The sequence below is a fragment of the Leucopleurus acutus genome (assembly GCF_964270905.1).
Source record: "Leucopleurus acutus genome assembly, chromosome: 9".
Classification (NCBI taxonomy): Eukaryota; Metazoa; Chordata; class Mammalia; order Artiodactyla; family Delphinidae; genus Leucopleurus; species Leucopleurus acutus.
In genome coordinates, this window is record NC_139144.1 from 53,125,253 (window position 1) to 53,148,491 (window position 23,239).

The 23,239-nt window shown below is 35.6% G+C and overlaps 1 protein-coding gene and 1 pseudogene across 5 annotated transcripts in view; both read right to left on the reverse strand.

Moving 5' to 3' along the window:
• ANKIB1 (ankyrin repeat and IBR domain containing 1) overlaps positions 1 to 23,239 on the reverse strand; it is a 133,601-nt gene that overhangs the window by 23,750 nt on the left and 86,612 nt on the right. For all 4 annotated transcript variants that reach the window (XM_082846770.1, XM_082846768.1, XM_082846769.1 and 1 more), the window contains exons 6-10: positions 18,465 to 18,673; positions 17,197 to 17,285; positions 11,552 to 11,696; positions 9,727 to 9,893; positions 3,611 to 3,699 (exon numbers count right to left, since the gene is read on the reverse strand). In XM_082846770.1, coding sequence (XP_082702896.1) covers positions 3,611 to 3,699; positions 9,727 to 9,893; positions 11,552 to 11,696; positions 17,197 to 17,285; positions 18,465 to 18,673 — 699 coding nt within the window. The remainder of the gene's footprint in view (positions 1 to 3,610; positions 3,700 to 9,726; positions 9,894 to 11,551; positions 11,697 to 17,196; positions 17,286 to 18,464; positions 18,674 to 23,239) is intronic.
• On the reverse strand, positions 12,029 to 13,118 carry LOC309966592 (small ribosomal subunit protein eS6-like; annotated as a pseudogene). The gene has a single exon. The product of its transcript is annotated as a small ribosomal subunit protein eS6-like (transcript).

Here is a 23,239-nt window from a genome sequence, read left to right on the forward strand (position 1 = left end):
AGTGATGTTCTACTTAAGTATTACAGTGGCCTATTATTGTTTGCTTTAAGCCTTACCCTAAATTTAATAAACTTAAAAGTGGCCATTAATAGTCTACTGGTTACCACCAAGTTTCACTGTGGTGATTACACATCAATACAGAGAGACAACTTTTTCTCAGCAATGGGGAATTTTCTCTGCAGTCTTGGCTTTGGGTCCCTTTGCAGTGGACCACTTGCGGGTGTCCTGGGTCTCTTGCCTCCTATCCAATTTTCTAAAGTTCCTCCATCTTTCTGAATTAAAATCCTATTTGGGACTCTTTGAGGACTATCTTCAGTTTTTACTTGAGGTCTCCCTATCTCTGGCCACCAGAGGTAACCACGTATACACTAGTTCTTCTATTTCTCTTCTCTCTTCATTATCAGGATCATTATCTTATGCAAGGACAATCTGTCACAGTCCCTCCAAAAATCTGTACTGACTAGCCAGGTCATTCTCCTCCTTCTTCTCTAATAAGACTTATTTGTGAATATGGAATGATTGATCCAATTTTACATTGGCAAGGGATAACTAAAAATAGTCACCCATTTCAAAATACTTGCTTTATATCTCAGATCACATACTTCTGGCCATTTTCTCCTCAAGAATTAAATACTATACTGTACTAATTACTTCTTGAGGTGCATTAACTCTTTTAGGCAACTGGTAAGTACACTAGATTAATAACTTAATAAAATGAAAAGTTATCTTCTTACTTCTCCTGTAAACACCTTTCCTCTCCCATCTGTATTGGCTGTCTTGTTCAAGCCCTTATGTTCTCTCACCTGGACATGTTGAAGTTGTCTCAGAAACAGCTTTCTTACCTAGTATCTCAATAGCCCCTAATTCATCATCCACACTTCCACCTGAATGATTTTTCTAAGCAAACATCTTCAGTTATCACTTTCCTACTCAACACTTCTTTTTGGTGTCTCGGGGTAAAGTCAGACCTCCCAGCATTACATATAACCCCCACCCCTGCACATGCAGTCTCATCTCTCACTGCACCTTTGCACTGGTTGAACTGAATTATTTGCAGTCCTTGAATACGCCATGCTATTTCACAGCCCTACTTTACCATGAGCCTAGAATGCCCTTCCTATTCTGGTCTGTGTGAAGAACATCTATCAGTTTTCAATACAAGGCTTATGTATCAATTATTTTATAAAGCTTTCCTTATCTCTTTCCTAGATGATCTCCTAACTAATCTGCTCCTTTGTCCCTCCCCTCCCTCACAATGTATCACAGGTATACTGTTCTCTCACACCACCTTTATACTTATTTTTCTGAGTTTTGTACATACCTGTCTCCAACTCTAAAATGTAAATTTCAAGAGCATAGAGGGCATCTTATTTCTGTACTCTAACTTAAAACAGCACTAAATAAATGCTAAACACATAATGAAGATACTATTTAAAAGCAACAAGTTACTCCTAAGTTTTCTCAGCATTTTTTCTGAGCTGGAGACAAGCACTTCTAAAAGCCACTGGACATCTCCACACATATGTCCTGTAGGTACCTCAGGTGCAAAATGCCCACAACAAAATTCATTATTTTCCTCTGAAAATTACTCCTTTACCTGAATTTCCTAATTTCACCAATGACATCATGATCTACCTTGTGACCCAAACTAAAAATTCACCTTCCTACTTCTGACTTAACTCTCCTTTAGTCTACCCTTCCTAGTTATCAGTTATCTTGATAAAAGTATCTTTAACAATGCCACTTCCCTATTCAAAAAATGCATTCTATGGCTTATTCTGTTAATAGGAAAAATTCAGACAATTTGGCAAGAACCCTCACAATCTGGCAACACCTACCTTTCCAGCCTCATCTCTCACAAATGTCTCCCCTGGACCATAATTTTAAACTCCACAGAATGTATAAAGAAATGCAGGAAGGTGGGCAATAGCAAGCCATCTCTAATAGAAATATAGATGTTTCTAGGTGTCAGAAGCAGGAGAAGAAAACAAAATCCAGTCGTCTTGTCATGTTTAAAGGTGTTGCAGGGTAATGGTATTAATCTCTTTATGAAACTCACACACATAGACATACCCATACACAGATAGGGCTAATGGGTGGGTATCCAGAGAGCAATGGCAAGCTCTACCTGGTATTCAAGAGAGAGATACAATGAACCTGGGGAACAAGAACAATCTATACAAATCTTTTTGATTTGGGAAGCAGGTACTCAAAAAATATTTGTTGACTGAATGATGAATGTTCAGGACAGAAATGATTAATCAGCCCTCACTAAAAAATATCCTAAAATTATCCACTTCCCTTTGCTCCCATTTAAAGGACATGAGCCTTCTCATCATGTGAAAGAGATCGCCCTCATTGTCAATGAATAAACTGGTATTCTGGTTTACCTAAGTAGTGTCTTTTCCATGGATCTGAATAACCCTGAGTCAGTGCACAAAATCGATCTTGTGAATATAAACTGCTGAGAATAATCTCTCGGGCAATGGTATATTGCCCAATATAATACAAGCCTTTAGGGACTCATGGCTGCCAGCCAGTCTCTCCCAGTGTCACTTCAGCTGCTGACATTACCTACCACATCTCTGCTTCTGTGGATATGCTGAAACCCAACTCATATCTTGCTGCTGTCAGGAAGATTCCTTAACATCCTCTGTCCCCAATCTGAGTTAGTTGTTTCTGTTTTTGTATTCTCATCTTTATCCAACTGTGTTAGTTAACATATGATACTGTAATTATCTGACTGCTTCCCTTCTAGCCTCTGTACTCTTTGAAGGCTGGCATCATCTTTATTATGTGCTTTGCTCATAATAAGTGTAGATGAAGTGTGTGAATTCTTAATCCTCATCTGCAATACTTCAAACTAACACTATTCTTTAAAATGTTAAAAACCACCAAATTAGTTTTCATTTATATTAATTTTATGACAGTTGTCATAAAATATTTACTTCAGGAGGTGAGAAATTATGGCAAAGCAGATATATTTACTTGTCAAACATGGGAATTGCTATTAGGAAGGCTAATTCAAACCCATTCTGTTTCCCCTGTGTCACTCAATCCAATCTGTTAGCTTCCTATCTGTACAATGGGACAACCAGCATCAATCTCATAGCATTTGTGTGAGGATTAACAGAAGTAATATATTTATAGACATCTCAGTAAAAATTAGTTATAGACATGGCATTTAATGTAAGTAAATCTACAGAAACACATAAGCAAGAAATTAACTTGCCTTATCCTCCACTGTAAGTTTCCAAGGAAATAAGAAGCTTCCTCTCAGTACAGATCATACATTTCTTCTCATGAAGTACAGAAAAGCTAGTTAGCCCACCCCAGGATAAAAGAGAAGGACTATAGGAGCAGAACTTAAATGTGACCCCTGTTTACCCTGGAGTCCTAATAAGTCCATTAGAAACATGGAACCTGTCTATGCTTTCCCCCCCTGGGATCTCCAAAAGGATGTTGGTTAGAGGGGTTAAAAAGGCGGGCTCTCGCATTAACAAACTTGAAAACTTAAAACTTCATTTTTAAATGAAGACTCTAAGAAATAAAACCATGTTATCTTTTGAATGCTATTATAAAATATGTAGCTATCTAAAATTCCTCTTACGTTCTTCTGGTTTCATTTCAGTTATTTTTTGTAGCCAATTTTTCCATGTTTGGCAGTCACAAGGCTCATGGGCTTCACCAAGGCACTCCCTAAAGAGGAAAACGTGGAAAAGGCAATTTAAAAGTATCCTTCATCAACATCAAGGTAAAAGCACAGGTGGGAAGTACTGTTCCAAATGTAAAGTTGAGAACACTGAGGCACAGTGACTACTGAGAGATGAAGCATTTCAATAGAGGAACTGGAAGCATGATTCTAAAGCTCAATACCACTAGGACAGATTTTCTTTCATCAGTACATTTATTCACACATTTTAAAAAGTTCCAAATAGATTACCTAATATTTATAATTTAGCCTCTCATGCCTTAAGAGCTGTAAAGTATTTTTTATCAATTGGGTTCTGTCTCAATAATAGTTTAAATTTTTGCAATTCAATGGGTGTTCCCCTGCCCAGCAGCATTGCCATTACTCAGGAGCTTGTTAAACATGCAGAAGAGCAGGCCCCATGAGACCTACTGATTAGAATCTGCATTTTATCAAAATCACCATATGACCCTTCTGCATTTTAAAGTTTGGGAAGTACTATTTTACATCACATTCTTGTCATTACTTTTACCTCTGAATCTCCAAGTAACAGCAAGGGCAATCTAACTTACTTTCAAGTTTGATAAATTCCAATTTTCTGTCTTATTGGAATTTGGCAAATTTTTATTTAAATAATTAAAACTGTAGCAATTGATTATTTGTAACTTAATTATATATTCTTTCTATAGGTATATAAAAGTCAAACATTAGGGACTTCCCTGGGGGTCCACTGGCTAAGACTCTGTGCTCCCAATGCAGGGGGCCCAGGTTTGATCCCTGGTCAGGGAACTAGATCCCACATGCCACAGCTAAAAGATCCCTCATGCCACAACTACAGATCCCGCATGCTGCAACTAAGATGCAGCACAGCCAAATAAATAAATAATAAATAAAATTTAAAAAGTCAAACAAAAATGACTTAGAGCCTTTACGAATTATTTAATTCAATATGACATTATATTCTATAGCACAAAGCTAATCATTCTAGTTAATAACAAAACGTCATTTTGGGCAAAGAAAAACCCAATCTATGGGTGCCATCATCATCACCAGTCTCATTTTAAACAAAGATCTTTTCTTTTTCTTAATTTTTTTTTTTTCTTGGCCAAGAGGCATGTAGGATCTTAGTTCCCTGACCAGGGATGGAACCTGCGCTCCCTACAGTGGAAGCACAGTGTTTTTTTTTTTGTTTTTTTTTTTACATCTTTATTGGAGTATAACTGCTTTACAATGGTGTGTTAGTTTCTGCTTTAGAAAAAAGTGAATCAGTTATACATATACATATGTTCCCATATCTCTTCCCTCTTGCGTCTCCCTCCCTCCCAACCTCCCTATCCCACCCCTCTAGGTGGTCACAAAGCACCGAGCTGATCTCCCTGGGCTATGCGGCTGCTTCCCACTAGCTATCTAGTTTACGTTTGGTAGTGTATATATGTCCATGCCACTCTCTCGCTTTGTCACAGCTTACCCTTCCCCCTCCCCATATCCTCAAGTCCATTCTCTAGTAGGTCTGTGTCTTTATTCCTGTCTTACCCCTAAGTTCTTCATGACATTTTTTTTTCTTAAATTCCATATATATGTGTTAGCATACGGTATTTGTCTTTCTCTTTCTGACTTACTTCACTCTGTATGACAGACTCTAGGTCCATCCACCTCATTACAAATAGCTCAATTTCGTTTCTTTTTATGGCTGAGTAATATTCCATTGTATATATGTGCCACATCTTCTTTATCCATTCATCCGATGATGGACACTTAGCACAGCGTTTTAACCAATGGACCGCCAGGGAAGTCCCTAAACAAAGATCTTGTTTACAAAGTTTAAGTTAAGAAGACATGCCAACTGACAGGTAGAGTCTTAACTAACTATGAGGTAACATTTCACTATATTAAGAATGTATCAATTCTACTTCATACCCATTAGGATGGCTACTGTTTTTGAAGAACAACAGAAAATAACAAGTGCTGGGAAGGATGTGGAAAAACTGGAACCCTTGAGCACGGCTGGTAGGAATGTAAAATGATGCAGATGTTATGAAAAACATTTTGGTAGTTCCTCAAATAGTTTCAACAGAACTGAAAACAAGGACTCAAACTTTTACACCAATGCTCATAACAGTATTCACAACAGCCAAAAGATGGCAACAACTCAACTGTTCACTGACATATGAATGGATAAACAAAATGTGCTATATACACTCAATGGAATATTAACCATAAAAAGGAATGAACTTCTGATACATGCTATAACATGTAATGAATTTTGAAGACATTATGCTAAGTGAGATAAGCCAGACACCAAAGGACAAATATTGTATGACTCCACTTATATTAAATATCTAGAATAGGGAAATTCATAGAGACAAAGTAGAATAATGATTACCAGGAGCTGGGGTCGGGGAGGGAGGATGGGGAGCTATTGCTTAAATAGTTGTGGAGTTTTTATTTGGGATGATAAAAATGTTCTAAAATGGATAGGGGTGATGGTTGCACAACACTGTTAATGTACTTAATGCCATTGAATTGTATACCTAAAAAAAAATCACTAAATACCTGGAAAGAATAACTTAATTTTCTTAAATTTCTGACTTATTACCAAATCTGGCATTTGGGAAACCTTTTCCATAACTGTGGTTTTATACAGCTCCTTAGTAACTTAGTGATAATTTAATAGACATTAATAAAATACTGCATTGATTAAAAGTAGAAGTAGATAGCATCTACAAAGTAGATCTTTCAAAGTAGATCTTTGAAAACTAACACATCAGAGAAAATAAGCCTGAACTTCTCCAAAGTACAGTACAGTGATGACAAAGCTATCAGATGTAATAGGTGACTGATAATCTGGATTATGCCATGTGTAGGAAGACAGAGTATTCTGATAGAAATAATGAAGATACTGGAATGTTCTACAGATACTGGAAAACTAATTTCCTGAAGAAAGCTTTAACCAAGACACCAATGACTGGTAGCAAATACTCTGACAGACAAACTGTAATTACACAGGATAGTGGGAAAAAGCATTCTAGGTTCAGTTATTAAGGGCACAGAACTTGTTGGTGAACAAGTTATAATAGAAGGGGTTATCCTGTGGTGGGAAGGAAAATGCCTACTCCTACCTTCCCTCCCAACAATGAATATATTCAGTTATATCCAAGCAGACATCTCTTGGGGATAGCTCTCAACTGATTCTGTCACACGTAGTTCTTAAAAAGAAGAAACTGTTATTGGCATTTCTTGTGGTTTTTGCAATCATTTTTAGAAAATATTTTTGAACTTTTGGGGGAAAGAAAGAAGAAAACCCTGAATCACATGCTTTTATTTTATAAAGATCTCTCTTGCAAAGCTTCTTTTTGCATGAAGCAGACTTCCTTTCTCTTTGAAACACTAGATAAGTAAGGGCAGCAGAATTCTACTTAGAATTTCCTTTTTTTCTTAGAATTTCTGACTATAGGCAAAGTTTTTATACTATATGAATACGAGTAGGAAGCTATGTAAAAACAAAAATTGCAAATTAATGCTTAGAGAGGTGAAGCAATGTAAAAATCCTAGAATATACATATATCATATACCTACATATATCAATCCTATAGCTTAATGAATTTCAAAAATGAAAGGTAATAAAGTTAAGTCCTGAATTGCTATGTCAGAAAATGATGATACTATTTGCTAAGTTATCTACCACCCTTATAATAGGAGAAGGAGTAAATAATTACCAAATGTGATCTCAAATCCATGTGGTCATCCACAGATCCCTTAAACTGGGATACAATTCCAAGTAGGGCCTGTGATCTTGGCATATAGTTTCCAATGGATACTGAGTATAACCAGCCTGATATTTTGGGGTGTGAGAAAGAGTAGCTGACATATTTTCTCCGAACACTAGACTAGAAAGGTACAGTTTATAGCATCATATGTGTTTATTGGCATATATAGCTTTTAGAATCTAATCTACCTTGGTAGGTTTTTCCATTAGTTTCCGTATTTTCAGTCAAACCAAACTTACTACTTGCAGCATACAAAGAGAGGTGGGGAGGAATACAAGAAAGTAAAAGCTAATCTACAGTGAAAACTAATAAAAGCTAGGCCACAGAAACCACAGAGTTTAAGAAGACAATGCCAATCACAGATTTTTCTTTTCCTTTCAAAACTTTATTATCCTCAGATCTTAGCGAATGTTATCATCTTCTTAATCTTCTATACATTTTACTAATCTATGTTTTCCATTTTTGTAGCCTCTCCACCAATCCTCTTAATCAGCTTTTTTCATCCAGGGGTGCTTACCTGAACCAGAGGGCTCAGAAAATGATTTTCTGAAGGATAGTACATAATTAGTACCATTCTAGATGGGGTGCTTTAGGGCACTAGAGGTTAAGTTTCTCAAGAAACTAACTTCGAAGAAGAAGCTCCTTTATTTTCTTCTTTTAATATTCTTACTAATAAAGTAGATTCATATTAATCTAAGGACAATTTATATGCAAACAAGTAAGCTTGTGTGTATTCAATAACTCACTTCTCATTTCTGTTGCTGGATCCTTATCTCTTCTGGTGGGATAGTGAGGTAGAATTAGGACTCAACCATCGAACAGTAAAACACGTAAAACTAAAAATTAGGAATTTGCTTTTTAAATGTTTTGAAAAATTATCTTAAGGCATGTGGATATAATCTATTATTCAGTATTTTGTTGCTATTTTACTTGCTGAACCTGATTTAGCCATGGAAGTAGTAAATGTGGTTTTCCTTTCATTAATCACTATATTCAAGTACTTAGCCAGAAGCCTCGCAAGCTTTTTCTGTAAAGGGCCAGATAGTAAGTATCTTGGGTTTTGCAGGCCATATGGTCTCTGTCACAACTACTCGATGCTGTCATAGCCTGAAAGCAGCCACAGACAATAGGTAAACAAACTGGCAATGAGTGGGTGTGGCTGTGTTCTAATAAAACTTTATTTTTAAAAATTGGTGCAGACACTACTTTGCTGACACCTGACCTAGAATTCAGTGCTATATATAGGTTGGCAGTTCAAGAAATATTTTTAGCTAATGATAATGATGATGGGGTTAAGAAATAGACCTTTCACAGTAGGGATATTTCCATAACTGCCTTTTTACTATCTAGCAGTGCTACAGTTTGATTTTGGTTTCTGATAAGCATACAAGTAAAGGTTAGAGTTTTATATCTACCTCAAGTACAATATTTCCTTGCATATGTGATAAATCTGGAAATGAGCAAAAAGCATAACAAATACTATTTCTTCTTCTGATCACTTAATTAACTAAAACAAAAACAGTTATTATAATTGAATAAAGTATAATGCGGATGTCAGACAAACATACAGTCAAGAGACTATACATGGTTTCATGGCCTATCCATTACTGATTTATCAACAGTTCATACTTACTAAGTATTTATCAGGCACTAGAAATTAAATAAAACTGGTTCTTAACTGGTACTGTGCATAAGAGCTTTTTTTTTTTTTTTGAAGCCCCACTCCAAAATCCACTAAATCAAAATATCTCTTGTCGGGGTCTAGAATGAAAATTGGGAAAAGCTGTCTTAATACTAAATTCTGGGCATGCCTGGTTAAGAATCACTGCTAGAGACTTCTACTTTAAGAAACGATGTTAAACTCTAAACATTTTCTAATCTATGGTGAGTAATTTGGTATTAAAGTTCAAGTGCATGGGCTCTAGCACCAAACAGAGCTGGGCTTTAATTCCATTTCTGCCAATTCCTAGCTGCATAACCCTGGGCAACTCCTCTGTGCCTAAATTTCCGTATCTGTAAAATGGGTATAATAATATCACTCCGTTCATAGCACTGTTAGGAGAATTCAATATTTGAAAATATTTGGCAAGGTGGCTGGCACACATCAAGCACACAATAAATGTAAACTATCACCACTCTTTACATATTTTTTAATGAATAAGAATGACATTAAAAATACTACAATTTAAAGGCCTGATTCAAAGTATAAAGTCTCTTTAAAAACTGTCAGAAAGGTGATTAGGCTATTCCAACTTGTCTTTTACTGACCAGCAGAAGAGGTGTCCTTTTCCACAGTCCACAGCAGGGGCTCTGAGCAAGGGGAAGCTGAGTGTATCAGACCCAGATGTGTTTGACCCTTGTTTTGTTAGTCTGACTGCTCTTTCACAGCCTGGAGTAGGACACCATTTAATGGCAGGGTTATTTTCAACAAAGGCCTGTTTAAACAGCAATAACAAAACATAACAAAACATTTTAACTCTCAATTCTAATAGGGAGTGTACCCCATATGTCAATTTACTTTAAAGCAAAAACAGAGTGAAATAAAAAAACAAAGCGTAGTCTGTCTCAAGAAACACTTAAAATAGTATTGGGATATATAAAATAAGAAGGAAAAATGTGGCAATTACCTTAGTAATGACATGACTTTTAAAATTTATGTTTTCTTTAATCTAAAAACCAAGTAGATGATGATAGAGTAAAAATGCCATAATTTAAATACAGAAAATGTGTAATTTAAAAATGTTTGCTCATACAATGTGCCACTTTTCTGATGAAAAATAATTTTTATAAATAGAATCTTGTGATTATTAGTTGCATCAGAACAGTAAATTTCTAAATGGTACTCTAATAATACATAAAAATCAATATTATAAACATAGAATTACCATATGATCCAGCAATTCCACTTCTGCATATATACCCCAAATAATTAAAAGCAGGAACTGGGATAGATATTTGTACACCCATGTTCATAGCAGCATTATTCACAGCAGTCAAAAGGCAGAAACAACCCAAATATCCATGGATGAATGAATGCATAAACAAAATGTGGTACATACATTATTGGACTATTATTCAACCTTAAAAAGAAAGGAAATTTTGATACATGCTACAACATGAATGAACCTTGAAGACATTATGCTAAGTGCAATAAACCAGACACATAAGGATAAATATTGTGTGATTCCACTTCTATAAGATGCCTAGAATAGTGAAAGACATAGAGACAGAAAGCAGAACAGTGGTTACCAGGGGCTGTGGGAAGAGGGAATGGGAAGTTAGCGTTCAATGGGAACAGAGTTTCAGTTTGGGATGATGAAAAAACTTCTAGACATGGAGAGTGGTGATGGTTGCACAACAAAGTAAAAGTACTTAGTTCACTTAAAACTAGTTATAATGGTAAAGTTTATGTGTATTTTGCCACAATAATAAAAAAAAGAAAGATGTAAAAAAAAGTCTATATTAAGATGCTTTCTATGTTAAAGAAACAGTAGGACTTCTTTTTTAAAAGTCCATGTATTAGGGATTAGACCATAAAAAAATCTGAACAAGACAGTTAAAATGTAACTTTTAAATCACACAAAGATTTGCGTACACTTCTGAATAACTCCTGAGTGAAAAAGAAGATGGGGAAAAAAAGATGAAATAAACATTATAATTTGTTTTATGAAACTATTACTTGAAATTAAAAAATCCATAAATTTCCAAGTTGATAATCTTTATTTCTAAATATTTACACTGAGGAGTAAAAATATGTCTTCTGGAAAATTTAAAATAGTTACTATTTACTTTGAACGTTATCTTGATCAATCAGTTATAAAAGTTCAACATGCAAATCAATGAATAGTTTGGAGCGATAGTTTTATTTTTTTTGTAAACTACTATTATGGCTTTTTGCTTTTACTTCTATCATGATTATAAAATAATGCTTTAGTTTAAAACTTTAATTTAGGCCACCATTCCTTTATGCAGTTTTTCTGACAAAGTCAGAGTCCATTACTTTGTTTTCAAAAATAAAACAAAAAAATTAAAATCTGTTATACAGGTTTAATAAAATTTAAATTTTGGAAATCACACATAATTGGCAGCATACCTTAATATCAAACTGTAGGTATCGTTTGTCCATCTCCTTAGAAACTACGCTTTCTATGATATCCACAGGAACAAGTTGGAAGCAATCATATGCAGGGCAGAAAATGTTGTGAGCTTCACCTTCTTGAATTTTCAGATTCAAAAACCTATTAAAATTATCAATTGATAGAAAAAAGGCAAGGATATAATTTGCACATGCTAAGAATTTTTTCTTGATGCTGAATTTTCTGTTAGAGTATAATTAAAATATACCAATGAACAAACTGTGCAATATCAATTGTAATACATTAATTCATATAATTCACAAATACTGAACACTTATTACCTGCCCAACCATTCATTATATATGTATGAATATTTATATACAGATCTATGTTTTATAATTTCTTTAACTTTGTTTGCTTTATCCTCTTTAAAAATTTGAAACAATATATTTAACATTAAAAATAGAAATAAGTGGTTTAGAAAGGTCATATTCAATTCTCAATATTCTACACCTTTAAATTAAAGAGAGCAATGGTACAGAATTAAACCATAGATAATTCAAGAGATTTTTGAGGTGGCATTGGAATACAGCATAACTTTTTGAAGAAAAGGTTTTCTGCTTATATTTCATTTAGACAAATATTAAAATGAGTTTCATGTCCTATTCTAGGCACACTAGTTGAGGTAGTACAGAAAAGGCATCCTGGAAAGTGGCAGGAATCTAGCCCAAGGTGAATTAAGTAGTTAACAGCAAGATTTTTTTTTTTTTTGATGTCTGATCGTATTTATTTGTTACTCTAAGAACATCTCATTTTTGACTGGACTCAGACTTAGAAGTAGAAGCTCTCAGAGAGGACAGCCTCCGTCTCTTGGCAATCTGTTTCTGGCGTTTTTCTTTGGCCTCCTTCATTCTCTTGGCCAAAAGTTTAGCACATTCTGCAGCCTCTTCCTTATTTTTCTTAGTACACTGTTTCTTCAGAGCAATTTGCCGACGTTTGTGTTGCAGAACACGTGGAGTAACAAGACGCTGAATCTTGGGTGCTTTGGTCCTAAGTTTCTTACCTTCTTTGTTTAGGGGCTTTCTCACAACATACTGGCAGACATCATCTTCTTTAGAGAGACTGAAAGTCTGCGGATTCTGCTAGCTCTTTTGGGCCCCAGGCGACGAGGCACAGTAGTATCAGTGAGTCCAGGAATATCCTTCTCCCCTTTTTTACAATGACCAAATTGAGAACGCTCAGATTGGCATCCACAATGCAGCCCCGCACAGATTTGCGCTTTCTTTCTCCAGTCCTCCTTGGTCTGTAACAGGAATGCCCCTTACTCAGTAGCAGGCAGACTCGGCCATGGGTCAAGACACCCTGCTTCATGGGGAAACCCTGTTTGTCGTTCCCACCACTGATTCGGACCACATAACCCTTCCATTCTTCAGCCAGAGCGTCAGCACCAACTTCTGTGGCCATACACTTCTCATAAAAGGTTCGAAGTTTTCGTTCATCGTCCACTTCAATGAGTTTCTGGCAGCCAGTGGCCGGGAAAGAGATGTTCAGCTTCATTCTGAAGCTGCCGACGGCCTCCGAGGCGCCACGAGAAAGAGCAACAGCAAGATTTTATATTAGAGAATTCCAGGTCTGCCACCAACAAGTTTTATGACCTTAAGCAATTCATTTAATTGTTCTGGGCCTCAATTTCGCTATATGTAAAATGGAGATAACAATAAATACTTCTCAGGTTTGTTATACAGATTATATGATATAATGTATGTGAAATATTTACATGGTGCCTGGCACAGAAAAAAGAATTCATAAATTTTAGTGAGGGTTTTATCATTAATATTTCCCATGGAAAAAGAAGAAATAAACTTAAAAAATTTTTTTTATTTATTTATTTTTGGCTGCGTTGGGTCTGTGTTGCCGCGTGTGGGTTTCCTCTAGTTGCAGTGAGTGGGGGCTACTCGTTGTTGTGGTGCACGGAATTCTCATTGTGGTGGCTTCTCTTGTTGCTGAGCATGGGCTCTAGGTGTGCGGGCTTCAGTAGTTGTGGCATGCGGGCTCAGCAGCTGTGGCTCGCAGGCTCTAGAGCACAGGCTCAGTAGTTGTGGCGCACAGGCTTAGTTGCTCCATGGCATGTCGGATCTTCCTGGGCCTGGGCTCAAACCCATGTCCCCTGCATTGGTAGGCGGATTCTTAACCACTGCGCCACCAGGGAAGCCCTGAAGAAACAAACTTTTTTTTTTTTGCAGTACGCGGGCCTCTCACTGTTGTGGCCTCTCCCGTTGCGGAGCACAGGCTCGGGACACACAGGCTCAGCGGCCATGGCTCATGGGCCTAGCCACTCCGCGGCATGTGGGATCTTCCCGGACCAGGGCACAAACTCGTGTCCCCTGCATCGGCAGGCGGACTCTCAACCACTGCGCCACCAGGGAAGCCCGAAACAAACTTTTGAAGTGTGAACTTCCCTTGCCTGAGGAGACATATCCAAAAAAATATTACTAAGAATGATGTCAAAGCGCTTACTGCCTATGTTTTCTTGTAGAAGTTTGTGGTTTCAGGTCTTGCATTTAAATCTTTAATCCATTTTGAATATATTTTTGTTCATGGTGTGAGAGAGAGTAGTCCAACTTGATTCTTTGTATGTGGCCGTCCAGTTTGCCCAGTACCATTTATTGAAGGGGTCATCTCTTCTCCATCGTATATTCTTGCCTCTTTTGTTGCAGATTAATTGCCCATATAAGTGTGGGTTCATTTTTGGGCTCTCTATTCTGTTCCATTGATCTGTGTCTGTTTTTGTGCCAGTACCATACTGTTTTGATAACTGCAGCTTTGTAGTAAAGTTTAAAATCAGGGAGTGTGACGACTCTAGCTTTGTTCTTTTTTCTCAAGATTGCTTTGGCTATGAAGGGTCTTTTGTATGTCCATACAAATTTTAGAATTATTTGTTCTAGTTATGTGAAAAACGTCCTCAACAATTTTTAAAAGTGTAAAGGGATGTTGAGACTAAAAGTTTGAGAACAGCTAACTGCAGAGTTACTTTTTTCACATAGCAGGATTCTCTTCCTTTTAGCTATGAATAGGTTCCCTGTAAAGTTAGATATAATTTACCTTAATACTTATAGTCCCCTGTCAAAGTGCACAACGTACTTAGACATAGTTACTATATAATGATGTTTTTGAATTTTATGTATTCTAAATACATCAGAGCAGGTTTAACTATCTCTGGGGAATTAAATGACAGAACTGAGAAGACCTCACTGAAGAAAGGATCATCTCTCTGTGAGTCAGTCTACTAATTTTCAGCAACATAGAATTTCTCACTAAATTTAAAAGCAGAACATAGAGTCGATGAATGTTAGTAAAAGAGAGAAATCTGGGGCAAACTTTACCTATATTTTTATCTTGTAGGTCAGGTTCACAGATTATATCGTAAGTTCCCACTGTTTATTATCAAGCTTAGTAAGATGGTAATAACTAACATTTACTGAGTGGTTACTATATGCATTTTCCATATATTAAGCCATTTAACAATAAACTGGCAACAATCCTATAAAGTACTCACCACTGTCACCATTTTATAGTTTAGGAAATTGAGGCACAGGAAGGTTACCACTTAGTAAATCAACAACTAATCAGTAGCAGGAAGGATATTCTAGGCTGGGTAGAAAATAGTAATTTCCCTTTCATTTAAGCCCTTGGCATAGATGCTTCAAAGCATCTGTATAGACTGATGAGATAAGGGGGTAGAGAAGAGTAAGATAAATTAAGATGTTTTCAAAACTTTCTAGGGACCTTTAAAAATTCTTCCTTGCTTCTTAGACTGAAGAGTTTTTCTATATGCCCATGAAAGGACTGCAATTAATTTTAAAATGGTTTTATTGACATACGAGTCACTCAATCTGGTACTTGTTTTACTGATGCTTGATTTGACAAGAACTACCTGGTAGGAGAGAGGAGGAGTATCCTAGGTAGGCTGATAAGGTACCATGGAAAACAATAATTAGATCTTTCAAATTTAAATCTTACCATTAAGTATGGGAGATGGTTCCTGTGATAGGAGTTTGGAGAGGAAGGTCAAGGAAGTTCAAAAAAATTCAAGTAAATCCCTTAGAGGGGCTCAATTTTCACAGAGAAATCAACATCAACAGTAACAAACTTGGTAGAACCCAGATAATACTTCCTAATATAATACAGTTGACAATTTTAAGCTAAATAAAGTACTAAACCTGTGGAAGATTTTCTGTGCTCAGAACCAGCTCAAAGTTTGCTTTGTGTTGTGAGTTCTGACCTCTGCCAATTAATTTATCTGTATCAGCTGCACTGATTTGATCCCATCTAATTAGATTCAGAGTAGAGTCTAATCTATGTTTTAAAAAGAACAACCAGATATTCTTACTTATTCTGATTTTTTTTAAAGCAGATTATTTTTCCCTTCCAAATAAATAATATAATATACAAGTCCATTTACACAAATATAAATCCAAATATAATCTTCCCTTATATCCCAATTTGGAAAACAGATAAAGAAAATGTACTCAAAATGAAACCACAGTGACAGAAAGATCAGTGGTTGCCTACAGATGGGAGGTGGAGGGTGGTGGTGGAAGGATAAGAAGGAGGCGGAAAGAGAAGGGTGGGAGGGATTTCAAGGAGAAATGAGGAAACTTTTGGGGGTAATGGATATATGCATTATCTTGATTGTCATAATGGTTTCATGGGTATATATGTATGTCAAAGCTTACTGAATTATTTATTTTGAATATGTGTTTTAGTGTATGCTATCCATACCACGACAAAGTTATTAAAAAAAAAAACAACAGAAAATTTCCTCAGGTTCTTGCTCTTTCACGCAACATGGTATTCCCTAGTTCCCTATACTTGGTTCCTAGTATTCTACGAAAAAGAACAGTTTGAAAACTTTTTCCTTAAATATTAGTGATATGTTTTGCTTAGGTTATAATCATTAGATTTACGTGTCTCCAGAGATAACCTGATAACGTATTGCTCATTATATTGATCTTCTTCATTTAGTTTATAAACCTCTCTCAAAAAGTACAACATTAGAGCAACATTAATGGATGGTGAGAAAGTATAAATCTTGGCAAGGTAATGGGAAGGAGAATAGAGATAAACATGAGGAGGAAAATAAAATTTCAGTTTGTAATATAGACCAACCATGCTTAGCAGAGACATCTAACTTTGAATTGATTAAAAAGGAATTTTAAGCGTCCATATTCTTACAGATTTCCAAGGCTATCTGCTTGTCACAAAAAGTTCAGAGAAAGCATAAAAACAAATGCTTAAACAATCTTGGGATATAAGAAACTGATTCTTGATATTGAGGTGCAGCCTTAAAATTTACAATAGATGAGAAAACTTATTTACCTACATCTGCTTTGTTCCCCAAAGTACCTTACATTAAGCAAAATAACCTTAATTACTAAATTAAATAATTTTACTAAATTAAATAATTTTACTAAATTAATAGATAGGAAGATGTCAAAATAAAAACAGAATTCTTCTTTAGTAGTAAAATATAACACATTTGAGTGTAACTCTGAAACCAATATAAATAATCCATATCATTAAATACTGAAAGCAAGCAATTTTATTGCCAAATCAGAGTGCTATCATGCAGTAAGAAATACTAAGCTGCACATATACTCACGACTCCCAACATCCTCTACAAAAGTCATGTCCACAGGGCATATCCACTGGGTCTTCAAATACAGAAATACTGCACATACAAATGTCACACTGGAAGTGAAGAAGAAAATGATTTAAACAAAGTCATACCTTGGAGATAGAACATCTCTTTGTTCATTAGCTTATGGCAAAAATACTAGCATAGTAATTATAAACAGTGTTTCAAAGTTATAAGGGAAATTAAAGTTAGTGTGCCTACCTTTGACTAAATAACAAATATCATGCTTATCTCATTATAAATTATTGTGGGATTTAAATGTTTTAATGCAAAAGTGAAATTCTTAAATTCCAAACGTATGTGTTAAATTAGCCAGCAACTATTTGTTTGGAAAAGGAAATACAAGGAACAAATCATTGCAATCTATTCAAGTCAAGATCAAATTGCTCCTTGCAAAATAACCACTTCAATATCATGTCCTTCACCCTATACGCACCCCAGAAAATCTACAAAAACGGAGTAACTCTGTTTTTTCAATACAGCAACTCAGGATATTCAGAGGAGCAATTTAAGGATTTCTACCCAGGGAACCATGCTACAAAGCTGTGTATCTTCTAAACAATAACTACCTTTATAATGTTACAGATGTGAATTACAGAAGTAAGATTCTGTTTTCCAAGAAGGCCCAGATAAAATCTGGAGTGCATTCATATTTATAACATATTTTGTGTGGCTGAATTATTCGAGAAACATAAAAAGTTCCTGTAACAGTACACCAATGGTTTGCCAATTAAAAATGCACACAATGGCAGTACTGTTTCTCAATAAAAAGCAAATATTTATTTTGGAAATGTATCCAGATGACAAACTCCAGAAGTTTTACTGAAACAAATACATAATCATAAACATATGATAAATGTCTTCAGAAAAATATAAAAATATTTTCATATCTTTGGGTTTCAGGTGCCTATCACAAACTCAACTTTTAATACTTCAGTATGGTGTGCTCAAAATTTTAAGCAATTGGAGATTTTAAGTGAAAATATTGTAGATGGTTTTCCCAAATTCTCTTATGTTTTGTTTTAAAAGAGAAAAAGAAACCCCTTTTGCTTTTCAATCTGTAATTCAGAGATCTCAAAAATAGTCTGTGATAATAAATATTTACCGAAGCATGAAATAATTGAACCTTTTAAGTAGGGTATAGGATTCAATTATAAGAATTATGACTAGAGGTTCCATGAAACAATATTAAAACTAAAACTATGGGAAGTACACGGAATACTAAACCATACCAAACTGGTGTCCAAATCCCCAGGAGATAAACTTATTTCATCTGGAGACGTGATGGAAGAACGTGTAGTCCTTGGAGTTCTTGGAGAAGGGAGTGTGTCCCAGGCATTATACCCACTTGGTGGTGGAGTTGGCATTTGAACACCTGATCGTTGGCAGCAGTTCTCTGGGTTGGACATCCAAGCTTCAAGTAATTTCTCCCTGTCCCAATCTTTAAGAAAAATAGAATGGATATCTCTCAAATAACAGAGAAAATACGGTGATGTTTTAAGAGCTTCATAATAACAAAAGAGAGTAAGTTAGAGAGATATAGGTCATCTATGGAAAAAAAACTATGTGTATCAAAATAGTAATCGCAAATGAATGTTTATGATTTTATATCCATTCATATTTTTAAACAGAATTTAAAGTTTTATAATTTATCATGGCTTACAACCATGTCAATATCTAATAATATGGTCAAAATTTTCAGTCATTTCTACTAATAATCAAAAGTGGTGGCTCACATGTCATTGGAATTTACTAAATTTTTATAGGTATAGGTTTGATTAGGCCATTTTACTTTTTCAAGAATAATATGTAACTTCACAATTGGCCTCACTGCTGTCAAGTTGTAAAATGATTACACAGCTAACTATAAGCATGTCAAAATGCCAACAAGTCCTAAAAATCATTTGATAAACAGCTTGAAAGCAGAAGGAACTTCTGAAGAGATTATGATTATAAAGTTTTAGTGAATTTGATATAAATTGCACATTAAGTGAGACTGATTCTGACTTAACTAAAAAAAGGTTACCTTCCTAGTACAAACACTTTAAAAATAGTCAAGTGAAGTATGTTATTATAAGTCCAGAGCCATAAAAACCTAACCCATTCAAAACAATAAACTGATATAGCCAATGATTTTCCCAGGTGTTTTATATATATATTTCATTTACTCCTCCCAACAAACTTTTCAATCATTATTGAGGTGAAGAAACCAAGACTCAGGGAAATTACACAACTTGCCCAGGCTCACACAGATATGAAGGATTTGAAACAAATTTCTGTGAATCCAAAGCCTGTGTTCTTTCCACTGCAGCCCAATAAAGCATAGGGTCAAAAGTAATATGAGTCAATTATTTACCATGGGCCCATTCTATATCATTTTACAAATCAAATACAAATAACTGTGAAAACTTTCTATATAAGACTTTTTTCAACCATATGAAGTCAATATATTTGGTGGTTTACCAGGATAATTATGATTCAGACATGCAATGAAGATACAGTGTGTTTCCATATGTGCAAAGGCACAGAAATATAATGGAGAGACATGAGCAGCTCTGTAAAGTTACAGTATACTATATTGTGGTTTGGGGAGAAGGAAGATAAGATTGAAAACAGGAGTCATTACAAAAGAAGAAAAATCCAACAACTGAAAAACACTGCACATGAGTGCATTCTAGGAAATGTTGCTAAATGGACCTGAGTGTTTTGATAGGACATTACAGGCATACCTTGGAGATATTGCAAGTTTGGTTCTAGACCACTGCAATAAAGCAAATATAAAGCAAGTCATACAAATTTTTTGGTTTCCCAGTGCATATAAAGGTTACGTTTACACTACATTGTTTTTTTAGCTATAATGCTATTACACACTTAACAGACTATATAGTACCTTAATTAAAACACTTTATTGCTAAAAAACACTAACCATCATCTGACAATGTAGGGTTGCCACAAATGTTCAAATTGTAAAAAATGCAATATCTGCAAAGCACAATAAAGCAAAGTGCAATAAAATGAGGTAACTTGTACTTAATTAAAAAGTTAAAACTTTCTTAGAACAATATTATTTTTCAAATCTCCACTATAATACTTTTTCATAAATGGAGAAAAGAACTACTATAATTTATATACACACATATTAAATTAAATTCTAGTCTTATCTGCTACAAATATTTTCCAGCACAATTCCTGCTTGGATTCTATCATATCATTCATTTAGCAAACATTTATTGAATGTCTTTTATGTGCCATATACTATGTCAAGCTGTAGGGACATAACAGGAGGAAAAAACAGGCATAATTCCTGCTTTCATGGAACTTAGAGTCTAGTAGGGAGAAAGACATTAAGTAAAATCAACACATTAAAAAAAAAATTATCACTGTCAGAAGCACCATTAAGAAGAGGTAGAGACTCCCATTCAGGGAACTCATGGCTTGGAGTGGACATCCGAAGGATGAGTGGGAGCTAACTCGGTAAAAGGAAGAGGGAAAGACATTCTAGACAGATGGTACATAGCATGCTAAAAGGCCTTATGGTAGGAGAAAAGGTAGCATCCTTGTGAAATTAAAAAAGTCAATGTAGCTGGAGCATGGAGACCAGAGGGGAAGCACTGTGTGAGTGAGGCTGAAAACAGGCAGGGACTAGGCCATGTAGAACTTTTTAATAATACTCCTATCATCAGTTTAGAAGTGACAGAAAGCCAGTGAAAACTGGGCTTAGGGTTAGGAAGAACAGGTTGTCACGGTTAGATCTGAAAAGATCATTCTGACTACAGTATGGAATAACAAAGAAATTGGATAGGGTGAGAGTGGAGGGAAAGGTAGACTAGAAAGGAGGCTACTGGGAAATACCAGTGAGAGATTATGGTAGCCAAGGCCATGGCTGGCTGCGGTGGAGATGAAGAGAAAGGAAGAAGTTAAGATCGGGGACGTGAGACTGAAAATTTGGTAACAATGGGATATAGGGTCTGAGGGAGAGGAAATGTCAAAGTTGTTGTCCCAGGTCTTCCACATTGGTTGGTTGGTGCTGCCATCTATGTAAATAGGGAATACCAGAGACTCAGGTACGGGTTTAAAAGCATGATTTTAATTTTAGACATGATGAGATTAAGGGGCTTTTGAGATATCCTAGAGGTGCTTTCAAATCGGCAGTTATATATAAGTGTACAGAGCTCAGAAGTCTAGTTTTAGAAGGAGAAATCTGTATCTATGGAAGCCGTGGGAGAAGATGTCATTTCCTAGGAAGAGAGTAGAGTGATAGGAGGTGTGGACTACTGATGTTTAAGTACCTATAGAAGTGATGAGTCTCCAAAGGAGATTTAAAAAATACTTCAGTATACATTTACTCTAAGGACAAGCAAACTAGCCTTGGTCTCATATTTTAAAAAACAGGTAAGTAAATTTTACTTATTTTCTCATTAGGTAGCTTTGAACTATATAAGTTACTTCTATTACTGAGGAAATGCTCAGAAAATGACCTTTGTATTCTTAACAGAGTCATCCTTAAAATTCAATTACTACTTAGTAAATACTGCCAAACATTTCTGTCTTCTGTCTTCAACCTCATTACTTTGGGACTAAATTTGACAGTAGATAACATAATACTTAAATCTATTTTCCTGAGGAAAGCTGAATGAATGTTACCAAGGATACAATCTATAAATCTAACAAATAGTTCAGTTTAATAGCTCTGAAACAGAGCCCATCAGGATTTTGACAGCAATTAGTATAAACTGCAGCTCTGTGCACTGTCTTTTTTATTCACTAGCATGGTTTATCTCTGAAAATCTTATTTGATTATCAAAATATCACTGATATTACCTAAACAATATAGAAGAGATGTCCATCTGAAAACCTGCATTAGCCTCTATTATATGCCTTAATAGGAGACTGAAATATAGAACTCTTAAGTTATCAAAAAAGTTATCACAGAATAGACAAAGGTCAAGTAATAAAATTCAGCTAGATATCAGGTTATTAGAATTGACCCTACTATATAAAAGAAGTAATTTAGGGAAATATCAATGGAATGAAAATGGAGGTGATCATTTAAAAATACTTGATGACACAACGTGTAAACACCAGAGAAGAAAATCTTTGTTTTAATTACAATAAAATTACTAGTTAAGTTAGCCTTAGATTCTATATAATATTGTAAGTTAGAATTATGATATATTATATAATTTAGCTGAATGTAGATACCTGTGGCAGAAATGGCCATAAGTACTACACAACAGTTCTACAGAGTAGAACTATTGCTTGCAGTTAAGTGTGACCATGTGACTGAATTCTGGTCAGTGGAATAGGTGCAGGAGTGATTTATGCCACTTCCAGGACTGGGTCAAAAAACTTCCCACACCTATTTCTCCACACTTTTTCCTTTCTGATTGGTTGTCTGGAATGGAGATAATCCAGGCAACCTCAGAAGCTACTTTGTTAATATGGCAGAGTCTCAGTCAGTCCAAGTAACTGTGTGGAGCACAGCCCCTGTCCCATTCCTAACACTTTAGACTATTATGATTAATAAATGTTTACTGGGCTTCCCTGGTGGCGCAGTGGTTGAGAGTCCACCTGCCGATGCAGGGGAAACGGGTTCATGCCCCGGTCCAGGAAGATCCCACATGCCGCGGAGCGGCTGGGCCCGTGAGCAATGGCCGCTGAGCCTGCACATCTGGAGCCTGTGTTCCACAACGGGAGAGGCCACACAGTGAGAGGCCCGCATACCACAAAATAAATAAATAAATGTTTACTGTGTTTGACTCGATACTTTCATTTCAGCAGCCAGCCTACCCTAACTAATACAACAGTCACGTTATAGCTCCTCACAGATGAATAGCTTCCACTTTTATGCCAGCTCTATGTTATATTTAAATGCACTCTCTTTATTTGAAAGCTCAAGCAAAGAACGGGGTGCTGTGAATCTCACACAAAAGAAAAACAATTTAAGGTATTTGGTATTTCTTTACAAGTTTTTATGAATGTTAAGTATTATTACTAAGAGGAAAAT